Source organism: Mauremys reevesii, linkage group 20 (assembly GCF_016161935.1).
Source record: "Mauremys reevesii isolate NIE-2019 linkage group 20, ASM1616193v1, whole genome shotgun sequence".
NCBI lineage: Eukaryota > Metazoa > Chordata > Testudines > Geoemydidae > Mauremys > Mauremys reevesii.
Window position 1 is genome coordinate 9,584,469 of NC_052642.1, and position 17,204 is coordinate 9,601,672.

Consider the following 17,204-nt stretch of genomic DNA (forward strand, 5'->3'; position numbering starts at 1 on the left):
AAGCCTGAGAGCTGCATTGGCTCCGCCTTGTTACACCTGCAGGATGCCTCGGGCTCAGGGAGTTCAAAGGAAGCAATCCAGTCAGTGCAGTTGGGAGGAGTCGTCCCAGGAGGGAGATGGGTCCGGCGTTCTCTCTCTGTGGGAAGGGCCTGAGAGAAGCCAGATGGAGGGAGAAGTTAATATGGACATGGGGCACGTCTACACAGCATTTTGGAGCGAACGGGAGCAAGCCCAGGTTGACAGACTTAGGCTAGCAGGGCTCACACTAGCGCTCTCAAAATAGCTGTGTACACAGTGCTTTGACGTTGCGGCTTGGGCTCCAAAGCCAAAGGAGAGGAGTGGTCTTCAGAGCCCGCCTTCCAGCCTGAGCAGCAACTTCAGAGCACTGGCTACACAGTTGTTTTTACAGCGCTAATGCGAGCCCTGCTAGCCTGACTGTCAACCCGTGCTTGGGTGGCTCACCTCAAAACACTTTGTAGGGATACCTTAAACGCTCAAGCCTGGGGTGAGGAAATTGGCTTCATTTGCATTTTCATTTGGTTTACTCCTGGGAGGAGCCCTATGAGCCACTGCTCTAGAAGAAGAGTGAGACTCCAGAGGAGCCCAGGAAGGGCGGAAGACAGTGTGCTGATTCCCGCTGTTTTGTCAGACATTATTTGTTTGGGACACAGATACCCCCGAAGGGGTGGAACTAGAATGTGACCTGGCTGCAGAGCCAAGCGACCACTGTACCAGACAACAGAAGAATCGAGCAAAAGAGTGGGGCAGAAATGCCATGGCACACCAGGAGGGGGTGCTCTGGGTCGGTAAAAGACTGAACGCTGCATTTCCAGAAGTCCACCACCGCTTTCTATGTGGTGGTTTTCTGGTTAACACCCTTCCCTCAAAAAAGCTCTCCAATATGCTGCCCTTTTTTTCTTTTTTTTTTTCTTTTTTTAAAAGTTGGCAACTTGCATTACAAATTATTCACATTCCATATGTTAAATGTCTTTTACAGCGGAGCAGCGGAGACAGGCTGCTTAAATGATCAAAGCATCTTTCATAACTGTGTTTCTGGTATTTACAAACAGAACCGTTGTACAAACATTTCAGTTTATGGTCTGATCAGGAGAATGACAAAAAACAGTGAACATGCATCCCTCTGCCCCCAGCTTGGAGTAGAAAGCAGCAGGTGCTGCGACGTACCTAGAAACCCCTCTTCATCCACAATGATCGTATAGTCCTCTGGCGTTTCCGTGAGACTGAAGAACTTGCACCTGCATAGGGGAACAGGACAGCAGCTCTATTAGCCAATGGACTGAGTGGAGTTATTTATGTTTGTTTGAAACGGTACCCACAAAACTGCCTGTTCTCTTTGTAAGGAGTCAGTGTGCCCAGCCTATAGGGCCAGGGGCTCTATTCCTGGATCTTCCACTTACCTGCCGAGTGACCCATCAGCCAGCCAAGATATAGCAGCTAAAACGATCTTCTTTGTCCGTTGATCTGACTATGTAACTCCCCTCTTTAAACCCTTCCAATGGCTCCCCCTTGTCCAAGGAATCATGTTCAAAATTTCTTGTCTGAACCTTCAAGGTTCTACATCCTGAAACGGACCTTTGAACCTCTCCACTCTGCTCATGATGCCCTGACAGCTCCTTCTCCTCCCATCTCAGAACCCTTTTCCACATTGGGAGGGCATTCTGCGTGGGGCAACCCCATCTGCCAAGCCACTTTCCTTTCCCTCATTCCAGGACCTCCTGATGATTTGCTCTTCATCTGTGATTCTCAGCATAGCTGAGTCAACAGCAGCAGCATTAAATCAAACAAAAGGATCCTATCTTCTCTGCGAGTCATCTGATGCACAGCCTCTCCATTTTGTGCAGCACCAAACACATTGTCATAAACAGACCTTTAGGATCTGCCATTCTGGATACGTAAATGAAAAACAATTAACAGCGTGCAACGAGATCTCTCTCTCTCACACACACACACACACACACACACAAACATGCCCGCGTGTAACGGTCTCTAGACTCAATGAGTTGCTTCCAGACATCATCTGGTTGCTTCCCAGCAATGGCAGAAACACGTCATATTACGCGACATCATTCAAATATGGGCTCATCTCCCCTAGGAATCACAGTGTGGAGCAGCAATACAATTCTCTCTCACTACACTGTCACTCATAGACTCAGACTTTAAGGTCAGAAAGGACCATCACGATCATCTAGTCTGACCTCTTGCACATTGCAGGCCACAGAACTTCACTTCCTCTAGCTAAGTTACTGACGTCCTCAAATCATGGGTTAAAGGCCTCAAGTTACAGAGAATTCATCATTTATACTGGTTTAAACCTGCAAGTGACCCATGCCCCATGCTGCAGAGGAAGGCGAAAAAACCCCCAGGGTCTCTGCCGATCTGTCCCAGGGGAAAATTCCTTCTTGACCCCAAATATGGGGGGGGGGAATATTGGTCCGCATTTTTCATGGAAATAAAAAACATTTTTCAACCCGCTCTATGATATGAAAAAAACTGTCCCAATATTTTCACAGACTTCAATATAGCCAGGTATGAATAATTGTGAACACTGCCAGTAATCAAAAATACTGCAAATTCTGAGTAATTTTAATTTCTCATGGAATATTCTATACAGCCTTAACAAAAACTAGAGTGCTGGTTTTGCTAACTTTGGCAAATACAGTGCCAGATTCTGATCTCAGTAACACTAGTGTAAATCTCAAGTAACTCTTTTGGTTTCACTATCCACTGAAAAAAGTAGTTAATCCAGTTTTAGGATGGCATAAATCGAGATCAGAATCTAGACTAATGTTTTAGTTTGAAGTTCCCAAATTATATTTTTTCAAGTAGATTTTAATCATCATAATCTTAAACAATTTAAGCATAATATACACATGCTACATACAAAAAATCCTATTATAAACATTGTTTAGGTTGCAAAGTTAAATACTCAAAAGCTAGGAAATGCTAGATTTAAGATTGACCATGTTCATTAAGTTTGGCCAAGTTATTTCTACCCTCTACGTCATCCAACATCTGCAATGGAAAAGGCGGGACCCTTTGGGGAAAAAAGTATGTGATCATGTAATTAACGACTGTCATAGTACATAGGTAGAAGGTGATAGAGTTAAGGATGCACAAGCAACCTTAAATCTGCCATTTTCTAAATTTCATGTGCTTGACTTCTAGTTCTTCAACAATATTCTTTTAACATAGTTTTTTGTATGTAATTTCCTAGGAAAAAGATACAAAAATTTTTCTTATGTAGAACCATATCATCCTGCACCATCATGAGCAAAGATCTGAATCATGAATCTTCAGCACTGATTGCTACCACTTGAGCTGCAGGACTAACTACATTAGCTATCAGAGAAGACACTCTTATCCCGGGATAGGGATGGGTTGCTGAGTGGTCAGGGGGATCTAGGCCCAACTACTCTCTCCCCACTTCCCCATGTGGTGCCCCCAGATGGAAGGATGGGTCACTGAAGGCATGTGCTGGTTTTTGTTTGGGTAACCTGGCCCAGTTTTCCCATGCAACAGCTGCTCTGGCAATTCGTGGACATTTCCAGTGGAGCATCTGCAGCTGCTGCTTTGGGTGGCAGGTGTCCAGCCTTAGAATGTTCATGGTCAGTGATTATTCTGACAGGCTGCCAAAATGTTTCCTGAGAAATGCAAGCAACCGAAAGGAAATGGTGATTTTCAAAAGTTTAATAGCTCAGCAAAACTTGAAAGGAATTATGAGAGACAAAGAAAAGGCACTTCTCTAGCCCCAGGGCTTTCCTTCTGCCAAATCTGAAAGGTCTATCTACTGCAACAATGGAGGCGATAGAATATCTAATAAAAGAGAGAGTATAAGAATAATGTTTTATAAATGGAAAGTGTTAGACAGCCTAACTATAGGTGCTGTTAACAGTTTCCCCTATAATTAGTAATCTTGAACCTGCCTATGAGACCTCGTGCTCTCCTTTGTATCACCCCAGACTAGATTTATTGCCCCAAGGGAAAGAGTTGTCACACAACATTGGCTATCCATGAATTAACGTCTCACAAGGATTTTTTAATCTTGCTTATAAAGGAAACTTTTGATTTCTGGCCAAGTAAATTTATTACCATGCATAAAACAAGTTACAATGCATTATGACGCCACCTAGCAAAACTGGAAAGGGTATATGCACACTCAACGTACTATATATACACATACATACATACACACACACACACACACACACACACTGCAGGTAAGGGATGTTCTTGTTGGATTCACTTTACAGCAACTTGGATTTATAGATTTTTTTTTTTGGTTCATTCATACAGTACTTTACATCTAAATCTTAAATAAATGTTCAGCTTATATTCACTGTATGAATTTGAAATGGATAAAATGTGTGGAACAACTGACTGGAGATCAGTTTTCTGTTTATCGACAGGATGGAGGTAACATAGGCAGAGAACAAACTTCCCTTGCCTTCCCCCAGCCTGTGTGCCTCAACCATGATCTGGAGGAAAAGACCTGGGATGGGAAGATACTAATTCAGTTTCCATTTTCTATTTAGTCCTTCACAGAGATTGCCAACTGGTGTCAATTGCAACATGGCTCTCTTCTCGACTGGACTGACACCAAATCAAGAGAAGAATTTGGTGGCTTCTTTGTTAAGGCCACGGGTGACCAAACGGCAACATACCTGCAAGTCTCTATTCAGATCAGACCAATTTTGCTTTGTTTTGGTTCCATCTCTATTAATGGTATGCTCCCAGTGCTACCCGGGCAGATCATCAGAACCATGCCCTATATCTGTGATATCAATACTTGACATTACCTCTCCTGGTGACTTCTTGGCAGAGGGCTATACAGGGTGATGAGAGTCTGAGACAAAAGGAGAATGAGGTGGGGGCGGGAGGGGAAGAAGAGGGAGGAAAGGAGGAAAAAGGAAAGAGCCATAAAGCAAACAAGTAACGTTATGTGAAAATAAAGTCTGTTCCAAAAAAAAGTTCAAATTCCAAACTTTCTTAGGGATCCTCAACACAGTGCTTTAGCCTGCACGAGAGGGGCATAAATTTTAGCCATGCCAGCGTGTCACATGCTAACTAGCCTGCGTGGACCCTGCTGGCACATTCTAAAAGTTCTCTAGTGCACGTTAACATAGTCCTGTTACAGGGACTAGCACATTAACTAGGGAACTTTGAGTGAGTATCCTCAGGGTCCACACAGGCCAGTCCTACATGCTGGTGCTTTGCTACCCCACAGCCCTCCTTGACACGTGCGCGTTGAATACATAGAAGAGATGGTCATAAAGCAGGAAAAGTTTCTTACAGTGGAAGTCCTTTCTGGGGGAGTTTTGCTCTTGAGTTCTCTCTAATGCAAGCGCACAAATATTGACAGCTCCACCCGAAATTGCACTGACACATGGCAGATGCCATTTTTCTCTGCACATGTCTAAATAAAGTGATGATATTCAAAGAACGGGTCTAGTTGAAACCTGACCATCGCTGGCCCTAACATCATTCATTCTGTGAGTCACAAACTGACATTTCCATATACCATATCCTAAGCCCAACCCGCCCCTCACAGCAAAGCCTCAAAGAGTCAGCAGCATACAGCAGTCACAATTAAAACATGGATCTTTTTTTACTTTTATCAAAGATATTACTAGTCTTGTGGTGTACGGTGCACATCCACAAAGCTCAAGGTACGATACCTTCTCCTCTGGTACAAAGGGAAAAGGAAACTTCTGAATTGAAAACTCTGCATGATAAATATTGCACAGAGAAAACTTTTACCATCACAACGGCAAAAGAAACCAAAAAGCTCTGCTTAAATTAGATACTCTACAACTAGGATCTACATTAATTTTGAATGTAATGTAACCATTTTTACCCCTCATAAGTCTCAGCTGACTGACTTTGCTTCATTTTGAGACTCATCAGTGATACAACGGACCCCTACATTGGATTCCTCTCCTGCACAGTGACACATGCTGTGTTGTACATCATACATCCTCCACCCAATGTATACAGAGGATCTTTCTTTCACCTTATACCAGTTCAGGAAGAACTGAAGAATAGCAGCATCCCTAAACATCACACTGAAGCCAATCAAGGAGAGGAAGACGGGAGACATCAGGTCATCAGTATCTCTAAGTGAGTGTGGAGAGAAAACATTTAAGAGGGAATATTTTTAGTACACTAATAACCAAACCATATATGGATTCTTCTGGATTTTTGCCTTCTTCATGTTTCAGCACATTTCCACTTCAGCACTGTTGCTGGCTCTGACTGTCTGACAACATACGTCTTTTTCTGGCAACACAGTACATGTAGACCAATCTATTATTAGATTACATCACTGAATCTGTCCAACTTACTGTGTGTGGAAGCTGAAGCAATACTGAAGCTTTAGGAAAGCGCTCTTAGGGTCGCAGAACATAATTTTGGCTCTCAAACAGCACATGTCAGCCTTACTAACAGGTCTGGATTGGGAGCCTTAGGTTTGGGAGGTGTCCACAAGATACTTGCTCTCCCGGCCTGCCCAGATCCAAAACAGAGTAAGTACGACTCGGCCAGTAGGATGGAACCTGGAATTTAGAACATGACCCGAAGTCCACTGAATTCTACAGGACACCAGTGGGCTTTGGGTCAGGCCTGCTAGGGGCACTGCTTTGGAAGCAGTGGGGCAGTCAAGAGATCAGCACAGAAGATGGCTGTAAGAGGAAGTCATAAGTCCAGCCTTTTTGACCGGAAAGAAATGATGCTGCACATTTGTTGTCTGGGAAGAGTGAGAAGGGCAGACAAGCAGTTTGGTCTGTGGAAACAGCATTCACAGGATTAAGTGAGCTGCCAGCATCTCCACATATCAAAGAGAGCAGGCCCAGGCGTGGCTAATCTGAATGGGAACGGAAGAGCAAGCAAGAAGATCTGAGCTGAACAATCAAAAAAAGTGTTGTTTGTAGCAACTTCCAGTCTGTCTTCATGTATTTGCAACAGGGGATTTATTGGCATCTGTCTTTACATTATGATAAGAATACATCTTTTCCTGCAAGAAGAGAGTCTCATGCTAACCCTCTTGGCAATCTCAATCTTTTCACTGCTTTTAAAATAATGACAGGACTTGAATTCTAGCATGACATACCGTGAAACTTATTTAGAGCAGCAAAGAACACGGATGCTGTTAATACATTTTGACACATTTGTGTAACATGTTAAGTACTTTACACCATCTAATTACTATACTGTACAGTCAATGAAAATTGCAAAGAGCGAATTGATTAGCTGTCTCTAAATGCCGTCTTTATTTGCTAGTCAAAACACTTATCTGCCTTGCTGGCAAGAGTAACAAAGAAAATGTGCAGCTCAACTAATTCCAGAGGCAAAAGAGGACCCTTCATGGAGGTGTCAGTTGGGAGCACATGTAGTTTGGGGCATCAAGGTTGCAGGTTCACATCCTACCAGGTTTAGTTACTGATCCCCGAAACTTACGCTGCTGTGCAGTACTAGAAGGCTGCTACTCTGTTAAAAGGACCATCCATCAAAAGAAACACTACATCAACTTCCCTTCTATAGCCCCCGCTGGCTGTCCAAGTGAAAATTAAAGATCTCATGGCACAATTAGAAAAGGATTGGAGAAGAGGGGCAGACCCTATGTTCTGGTTACACGTCCGCCTCACATCCAAGGCTGCGGGAGAGCAGGTGCTGAACCCATAACGGCTGCAACGTTTGCCTAGAGAGTCATTACAATAACAGTAGCGAATTCATTACAAAATGTTCAACTTTTTCCCAAACGAATGGCCAACACTACTAGTTATTTTCTGACATATCAAAGCAGGAATTTTTGAACAGGAATTAATTCAGGGAAGTTGCATAGTCTATTATGCAGGAGGTCAGGATAGATGATCATAATGGTCCCTTCTGACCTTAAAATCTAAGAATCTAGTAACCGATGCGCTGAAAGCACAGATGTCAATGAGAACAACTGAGTTGGGACCGTCTCTTTGTACAGCACCTACTGCAATGGGGCTCATGACTAAGGCTCCCAGGCACTAGAGTAATACAAACAATAAACAACAACAACTGATTGGAGGAATCAACACACAACTCCAGTAATTCATGCCTGTGGATGGGGAAAATATCTAAACCTTCACATAGGCTCCAACATTACTGACAGCAGAGCAATAGCAATAGGACCTACAACACTGAGGCAGTGAAAACCTTAAGGGCAAATATAAAACAAAAAAAGATGTTTGTATCACAATATAAAAAGCCTCGGAAGAGAGATGGATTAAACAGGAAAGATATTGATTTCATTTGTGAAGAGACCCTGCTAACCTACCAAACATGCAAATGTTTTAAAATGTCAACCTGGCTTGGACCCTAGTTAGTCTATTAATATCAACCCTGGTTCAAGTCTCCAAGAAAACAATCCCATCTGGTATGGACCTCGCAAGCCCAGGCAAATCAAAATACTTATTCAAATGAAAGATTAATTAATAGCCTGAAATGATTATGACTGGTAACTGTGATAAAATTTCCTTTTCTTATTTTTCAGCCAGAGTCAACCTAGACTTCCCAAGTTGGATGAGTACAACCTACAATGGTGGAAGAGTTCAACACCTATTTTGCAACATAAGTACCAAACAATCTTCTCTTGGTCATAACAACATGTGTATTCAGTTTAAGTCGTGACTCTTACGGCGTCATGACAAAATTATGGTGTTTTCGCCTCTCAAAGCAGAAGATCTGTTGTGTTGCTATTTTCCAGATCTTTGCCCCTGACGTGAAGCCAACCACATGATCTTTGTTTCACTCACCACACCAGATTTTTTACACATACCCACTAAAAGCATTTAGCAGGGAGAGTTTGAACATGCCACTCTGGCTTTTACAGGCTTCCTCCATCTTCCCTTCTGCCAGAAAATCTACCTTTCCTAAAATCACTTGGAGGAGAAGAGGGAGGAAATATGCTTGCTACATTTGAGAGGAGAAATCGGAAGCCAAATTAAAGTCAAGTGCTAGCAAATACCTAGTAAATGAATACCTTAAGTGAAAAAATAAATTTTCAGCACTCTCTGAGGCAAAACACAATATAAAGCTCACCTATTAAAGGAAAGGCATTTGCTAACCCCTGGAGCATTATAACATCATATGTACTAAGAACTTTAATGAAACACAAAGAAAGGATGAGACGGTCTAAGGGTCCACCAGTGCTGGCTTCCTTAGTTTTAAATAAATCCATTAGGCATGGTATGAGCAAAAAAGTCTTCCACCACAACATGCCTGTCAACAGGCAAAATACCGGCAGTACTTACCGTGGCACACTCTGCAGGGAACAAATGCATTGCATCCTTAGGCGTTACTGCATTCATCTTGCATTTGTCCATAGACTACTGAAGGAGTTAAATGTACACAATTTCCCCACGTAGTAAATGAAAACAATGTATGAAGTGGTGGTGGTTGATTAGGCATGGACATACTGGAGGCAACACATCTGCTTTATCCATGTCTTGTCATGGGCATGGACCTGCAGCAGAATTTATTGACCTGAAAAGCTTTCCCCACTATTCCCCGCCGACCCCCCATCACATACACTATTTCACATAAGCTCTGCTATGTGGTTTCTACTGGGACCACCACCACTTACCTCCTAGACTAGATCTACTAGAGATGGGCCAGAATCAAAACTCTGCATCTGAACTTCATGGATCAGACACTTCTCCATTGTTTCTTAGGGCGAGTTGCTTGGCAGCCCTCTTCAACACTGTATGAGACAGACCACAGCAGTGTAGCCATGTCACTCCTGTGGTCTCATTTGCTATTCAGGGTCTGATTCTCAAGCGTAATATTCCAGTCAATAGGAGTCGAAGGTTCCCACTACGGGTACAGAAAATACAGCTGGGTGAAGTGTTGGCTTAGAAAAGTTTATTTCTGAGGGAAAAAAATTGTATTTTAAATTAAAAAGTAGTTGAAACAAAATAAATTTTCATTTCAACTGACTCAAAATGAAGTAAACATTTTGGGGAGGAAGGGAGGTTTCTCCCTTCCCCCCTTCGCCAGGGATGAGGTGGGAGGGCAGAGAGGGTGAGGAAAAAAGGGGAAAACAAAACCCCAATAAGCCAAAATCAGAAAAAAATATTACATTTGAAACAATTTTTTTGTTTTGAATTGAAATAACATTTTTCATTTAACCCCAAAATCAAAAAATGTCTGGGAATGTTTTTCTATTTCTTTCAAAAATGCTCATGGAAGATATTTATTGTTTTTCAGCCAGCCCTAATTGGAAACACTCAGGACTTTGGAGGATCAACTAACCAGAGGGAGAAGCCTCAATGCTTAATCCCTCATTGTTCAGAAATGCATGTTCATCTCAGTTGTAACCTACAATAGGAAAATATTGCAGAGATCATGTGTCAGAATCTCAGACGGAAGTGAGTTCTTCCACCAGTTGTAAAGCAAGAATTACCGAAACAACATATTGCATTTGGGTAAGAATTTGCTCAAGGTGGAGGGAGGTCAGAGAGTGTGTTTCTATTATCATTTAGGACCATGAAAACATCACTCTTGAGTTCACAATGATTATATCAGCGACTTCCATGTAAATCCATTCAGTGTACAGGTTTTCCTAACCGCTAGCACCTGCTAAACTTAACCTGGAATCAAAAAGTTATCTTGCTGGCTTACACGTCACCCGCACTAATGATTCTGCAGTTGGACTGAGTTTAACACTTCTGTTGACGCTCTGAGAGCCATGTTAGAGCCCAGGGTCGCTGTCCCACAGCCATTTGGGAACTGCATTGCTCAGACAAGTAGAAACGGGGACAAACTCACTTTGTCCCTGACACAAGCAGACAACACTGAATACACGTGGGTGGTGGTGGTGGTGAATTGTTGAATAAGGTACACTTTCCTGACCTCGCTTTGAATGTCCTAGTTTAATTAGGTGTCAACAATATAAATTGAGCGGGGTTGCTTGAGATAGCAGAGGACTGGACTTGATGGCCCAAGAGGTTCCATCCAGTTGATGGCAGTGTTTGTCCTATGGGGCCGCCCCCCCCAAAGCTCAATTCTGGGACCCCTAACTGTGCGGAGGACACAGTTTTGATCTACACTATTGAGTACTCCATGCAGCGTGACCTCGCACGTACAGTGCATGTGAGGTCATGCCACATGGAGAACGCCATTTTGTAGCGCAGAGGTAGGGCATGTTCCAGCTCCAGTACATCATATCACTGTATCAGGGGGCCCCCCTTGCAGCCTTGGGGTGCCCTTTGATAGCATGGGTTGCAGGTGCCCAGTGCCGCCACTGCTTCCCACTCTATGTCCTATGTTGCTGTGAATACAACCAACTGCTTTCTTTATTGTGTGTTTAAAAGCAGATTGCTGAATACTCCAAAGGCAAGGAACACAAAATGGAAGAGAATTACAAAGCCATTCATCTTCCACTGGCCCCACAAGCTTCGAGAGCTACTACATGCTGAAAGACGTTAGTGTCTTTTGGGGTGGTTCTGCAGTAATTTTAGACTCACTTCATCAAGCCGATGAGTTAGCAAAAAACTAAATGAACCATACAGCTAAGTCCACTAGACTATAAGGGGAGTACGGGATTGAGTGTTTGCAGACAAACAGGAAATCCTGAGGGTAAATAATAAACTCTCCCTTCTGCTCCAACAGCTTGATTTCTTATTTTGGTCACAACACAAATTTGGCACCTCTGAGTTTTATGGGGAGAATAATTGTTAGTTGAGCTCCTAACTGCCTAGGAATCAAAATGTGTGGAGAGCTTTGATTAAAGGAGAAGGCGTACAAGCCTCTCTCACACCTCTGGATTTCTTGGTTCAATCAGCGCACAATACAAAACCACCGCACACAAGCTGATATGATTGGCAGCTGCTGCAGAGGGGAAGTCTAGGTCTGGAAAATTAAGGACAGCTTTAGGTCTTGATTGAGGTAAATTAAAGTAGGCAGGGGAAGCTTACACAGTTAGCTTGCTAGCTAAAGCTAAGCAATAGGGAATAAGACTCTTGCCTTCAAGAACATTGGAACGTGTGAGTCTCTCTCTACACATTTTCCCATAAAAATCAGTTCATCTGTTTTGAGTCAATGTTGCCCAAGTAATTTCCCTCAACACACAGACTGAGGAAGAAAGAAAAAGAAAAAAAGAAATCAGTAAAGGCACCACTCACATCTGCCCCAACCTTCGCTCACATTCCTTAGCATCCTGATGGTAACACTGAGATCCATCATAGCCTCCTCAGCTCCACAACCACCTCCCTTTCAATGCCAACATACAGCTATCCACAACCAATACATTGGTTTCTCAGGACCCCCTACAAATGCACAACCTTATCTCCAGGAAGAGGGCATGTTCACTTGGAAAGGATACAATGCACTATTCTACCTAGCATCACCGTCAGAGCCGGCGGAGTTGAGGAATTAGAGATGTGGGCTGTAGAGGGAAGAAAGGGGAAACTCAAGAGGAGTTTGTTGCAGAGATAAGAGGTTTCCTCCTTTCTCTCGCTGCCGAGTCCGTGACTGTTGCTATTAAGAACTGGGAGGTGGCAGAGAGAGGTGAAGTTACCTGGCAACTGGAACAGGTAGCTCTGCTATGGAGAAGGCACATTGTCTATATGGCAAGACTCCTAAGACTCCCACTGAAATGTTGTACAATTTCAGCATGTCTGACAGAAGCAGTTTTGCCATTCTGGTTCTACTGAGCAGATGCTAGATTGTGTTCCATTGTATCGCTCTGCATTTAGACAACCTTCAAAAGGAAGAAAAGAAAAGCTGAATGCTGTCCAGCCTCAGTTAAGTATTTAACAAACATGCCATCCAAAGGAACCAGAGCTGACACAGGCACATCTGGCTGAAACATTCCCAGCAACTGGCCCAGATATGGAATATGGGATTTCATCCTGGGAGCCTTTCAATTTGTGCAAGCGCTGTTATACACACACAGTTCATCTTGTGCTTTGTAACAAACCCTACATGTGAAAAAGAGATCTCCCAATATGTGGAAGCTTCCGGAGCTTTTCCTTCTCTGCCAAACAAAGGACACATGGCTGTGTAAAATGAACTGGTCTTAAAATTAGAATTTGTTTCAGGACACTTCATATGATGCATAGCAATGCTAACCACAGTAGGTCCAAGAAGCCAACTTGGCGGCTTAAGAACACTTTCTGTATCTCTTTGTATTTTACAAACTGCTAAGCACAAATCATGGACGCTACTGTTGAGCTTCCTCCAGAAGAAAACTCCCTTGGCTCATCTACACTGCATTTGCTACTTCAGCAGCTTTGCTTCACTTTCACACTCATGAAGCTACGGCAAAAAATGAAGAGAATTCAAAGCCAAGCAGTTTAGCAAACCCCGTCATCATCCGTTCACCTGTCTCTCTGGGTCAATGGGAAGCATAAGGGAAACCTTGACAGATTTGTGTTTGCCAAGTTACAGGCTCTGAGGGAACGGAACGTGCTTATACTAATTTCAGCTCTTGGACAATACCAGGCCACAGAGCTATATTCTGCGGAGGCCAAGCAGAACACAAACAACATATTTTTATTCTGAGCTTTCCAACAGTTGGTGGAATTCTCCACTGTCACCACATCAGACAGACTTGGATGATGTGTTACAGTAACTCAATTTACAAAATGGACCTTCAGAGAGAGAGAGAGAGAGAGAGCGCGAGCGAGCACGCAATACTAATATAAACTTAAACCAATAAGCAACAAAATGATATAAAAACAAGTTTGAAGCACACAGCAAATATACCAGATTTTGATCAAGAACAATCCTAGGTATTTTAAATGTGGTTTCATGAGCCATTTCACAGGCAGTCCTGAAAGGCTGTCCGATCGCCGAACACAACACTTGTGTTCCAGTTTGCTCCGATTCCCATCACAAAACAATTCCCTAACAAAACAAAACAACCAATCTGAGACGACCTTTATCCAACATAAATGAGTAAAGGGCACAAGCAACTGGTGATTTCTTTTACAGAACTGTGCCTTTAATATGAGCACTGGAAACACTACTACTAGCATGCCTCTGAATTACATGAAATGTGAATTACGCCCCTCCCATTCATTCTATCTTAACCTTTTGCTCAAGAGCACCCTCCACTGTGGAGGCTCCACATCTTATATAACTGGCTGCCATAGTTGTTACAGGTCCGTTTTTTTTTTGCGGAGCTGGTTAAGAAATGTCAACGAGTTTTTGTAATCCAGCACAACACTACTGGGATATTACAGCTGTGCATTCACCTTAAAATGAAATACCTGGCACTGCACACAGCCACACCAAAACCCAATCAGAGCAACTAACTGCTCAGTTTCTAAAGATCCACAGTACAATTGAAAATACTGGACCTACAGCTTTGCCTACAGCAGCAGATGTCTCACCCGCTGCTAACATCCATTCTGTCCCACTGATGTTAGCGACATTGGTAGCCTGAAGGCAGGCAGGCCATGGATGTTAACCACCACATCAGCTAGACTTGCTCTGCGTGCATATATGTACATACCTTCATTTATCTACTTCTCTAACTATACCTGTACACATACACACCTCGAGACTTTTTCAGGGGAAAAGGGGAACTTTCAATAAAAACTAAACAGTGTTGCACATTAAATGCCCTCACCACCAGCTGATGCAAATAGTAAATATGGACTCTAGAGCTGGACACCTAAGTCCCTTAGGTCCCTCTGAAAATCACAGCCCTAGACCCTTCATTTGTCAAATACCCACACCCTAGACTGAACTTCCCCAACTGACATGACTGCCCTGGGCTCAATCCTGAACTCCCACTGACTTCTATGCCCAGGAGGTCACCTGCAGCTTGCAGAGTCAGGTCCAAAAGATGGCGTGTTTGGGAGACGCGTTTTTAGGAATAATATGACAAAAATCCACTTCTCCATACATGAATTCTAAACAGGCCAAACCAGCCCTTCTCAATTCATATGCAACTAATTATAATTGCTGCCTTATTCCACTATCCTTCTGCCATGAAATAAAGATGCATTATACAGTTACTCATAAATCATCAGCATCCTTTGTGTATTTGGGGGCTTCACGGGGAACTGTTTGCGTCTGTGCACATTACAGCCGGAAGGTAAACAGATAAAAAGCCAACAAGCAAATTAAAGAGACGGAATGGAAAAGAATATGCCCAAACCAGAAGGAATGCCTTGGAATCTATGTTTCCTAAAACATTTACATTCAATGAAGCAACAGAAGCTAGGTTCTAAGCCTTATGCTTCAGACTAGAACGATGAAATTGCTGCTCGTCTCATCTCACTACGGAAAAGATGAAGGGGGTCAGCAACCAGTAAGCGATAGCCTCATCCTGTCCTTCATAAAGTGCTAGGGATCCCAGTACTGTCGGACAGATGAGCCGAGCAGGCGACAGCTATCTGCCCCAAAGAGAATCCAGTCTAAGAAGCTCATCCTGCTCCCATTTAAAGCAACTGCAAAATTCCCACTGATTTCCTGGGCAGAGGCAATGCGTAACTGTTGAGAGAGAGGTGTGAGTGTGTGAGATAAAAACCCTGGCAGAAATCTGAGGTGGGGGGCACATGACACCACGTGCCTCCTCTCCCCCACATCGTCTCTGTTCCCGGTTGCAGGGCGGACCTCATAATGGCATAAAAAGCGATGTTACAATACCCAGTTCTCTGAAATGCCAACTCCTAACAATGGCCTGTCACAGAAACGTTCAGAAAAGAATGGATATTTAGATAAAACACCATCTATTTTCCTCCCTCTATCCTAAGTGCCAAGCTACATGTGGCTAATAAGAACACACACAAATGAGATGCTCTTTTTTTAATAAGCAAAACTCATTTGCCTGCAGCCTGACTGCATTTTCACTAGTGCATTCCTGTCAAAACGCCATTCAAGTCAGTGGAGTTACATCGGTGATGAATTTGGTCCACTGACTTTAATGGAGCTACTCGGCAGGACGGGACAGCAGAATGTGATCTAAATGGCCCAGTGGCTATGTTGCTAGCCTGAAACTTAGGAGACCAAAGTTCAATTCCCCTGCTCTACCACAAGCTTCTTTTGTGACCTTGAGCAAGACACTTTGTCTCTCTGTGCCTCAGTTCCCCATCTCTAACAGAAGGATAATAGCACTGGGCTCCATCACAGGGGTGTTGTGAAGATTAAATAAAACAAAAACAAAAAAAGTGAAGCGCTCAGATGCTATGGTTATGGAGGCTATATAAAAATCCTTAGACAGAAAGTCTACACAATCCACTCTGTCTTTTATTGTTGCTATTTCTAATTTTGGAACCATGTCTGACTCCAAAACACCACAGAAAACAGCTGAATATTTCAGTCTGAGAAGTTGCAAAAAACATCAAAATTATTTGCAAAGCAAAACTACCTTTTAATGTGCAGCAAAACACTGTCTGATGTTAATATCCTTCCCTGTGGATAACTGTAAAATCATGCTTCACTTTTGATCCAAGGATTTTCATTTGTTCCTTCTGGCTGGATTTTCCCCCTAATGCCTCTTTTAATATATTGTTTACATTTGTATCGCCGCTAATGACAGGGAGGTGCCCATAAAGTCATTTTTTCAAATCTCTATAGAGGAACAACAAATGGTTATGCGAAAATGTCAATTTATCCTTGCTCTGCAAAGAGGATTGTAATGAAATCTCCAAAGGTGCAATAGTTAGGGAATTATTAATGGCAAGGAAACAGTTTGCATCTGCATTGGGAGACAATTAATTTCTTACCAAAGTTAACAGACTCATACAATTGATACAGGCACATCTTTCCCCACCCTTACACGGATATTTTAAAGAGCCCATCAACTCGGATGCAACATGTCCACAAAAAAGATGCGGTGGGGCACTTGAATTCCTTTCCATTGCAATTTCTCTATGGGGAAGGTCATATTTTAACAGCTTCCTCTCCCTTACCCAGATAATGGCATCCTCTGAGCACGTCTTCAGGATAAAAGCCACAGGAGTGTAAACTCAGTGCAAGACAAGAGGTGGTGGAGTGAGATATGGGATTTATCCAAACCACATAAATATCCTCAACAAATTAGAAAAGGGATGAGAACTACATTACAGACATGGCTGTGGGATTTAAGGTTTACAGCACAAAAGAATCTAATATCTAACGAAGTCACAAACAAATTTAGTATTTACTGACGAGATTATCTTGTACAGACAATGCAATGCAGAAACAAGTAAACAACATTTCCT

At 42.9% G+C, this 17,204-nt stretch overlaps 1 protein-coding gene across 10 annotated transcripts in view; it reads right to left on the minus strand.

Annotated features, from left to right (window-relative positions):
• Nucleotides 1-17,204, minus strand: part of CASTOR2 (cytosolic arginine sensor for mTORC1 subunit 2) — a 204,269-nt gene that overhangs the window by 74,131 nt on the left and 112,934 nt on the right. For all 10 annotated transcript variants that reach the window (XM_039508281.1, XM_039508276.1, XM_039508283.1 and 7 more), the window contains one exon: nucleotides 1,186-1,256. In XM_039508281.1, coding sequence (XP_039364215.1) covers nucleotides 1,186-1,256 — 71 coding nt within the window. The remainder of the gene's footprint in view (nucleotides 1-1,185; nucleotides 1,257-17,204) is intronic.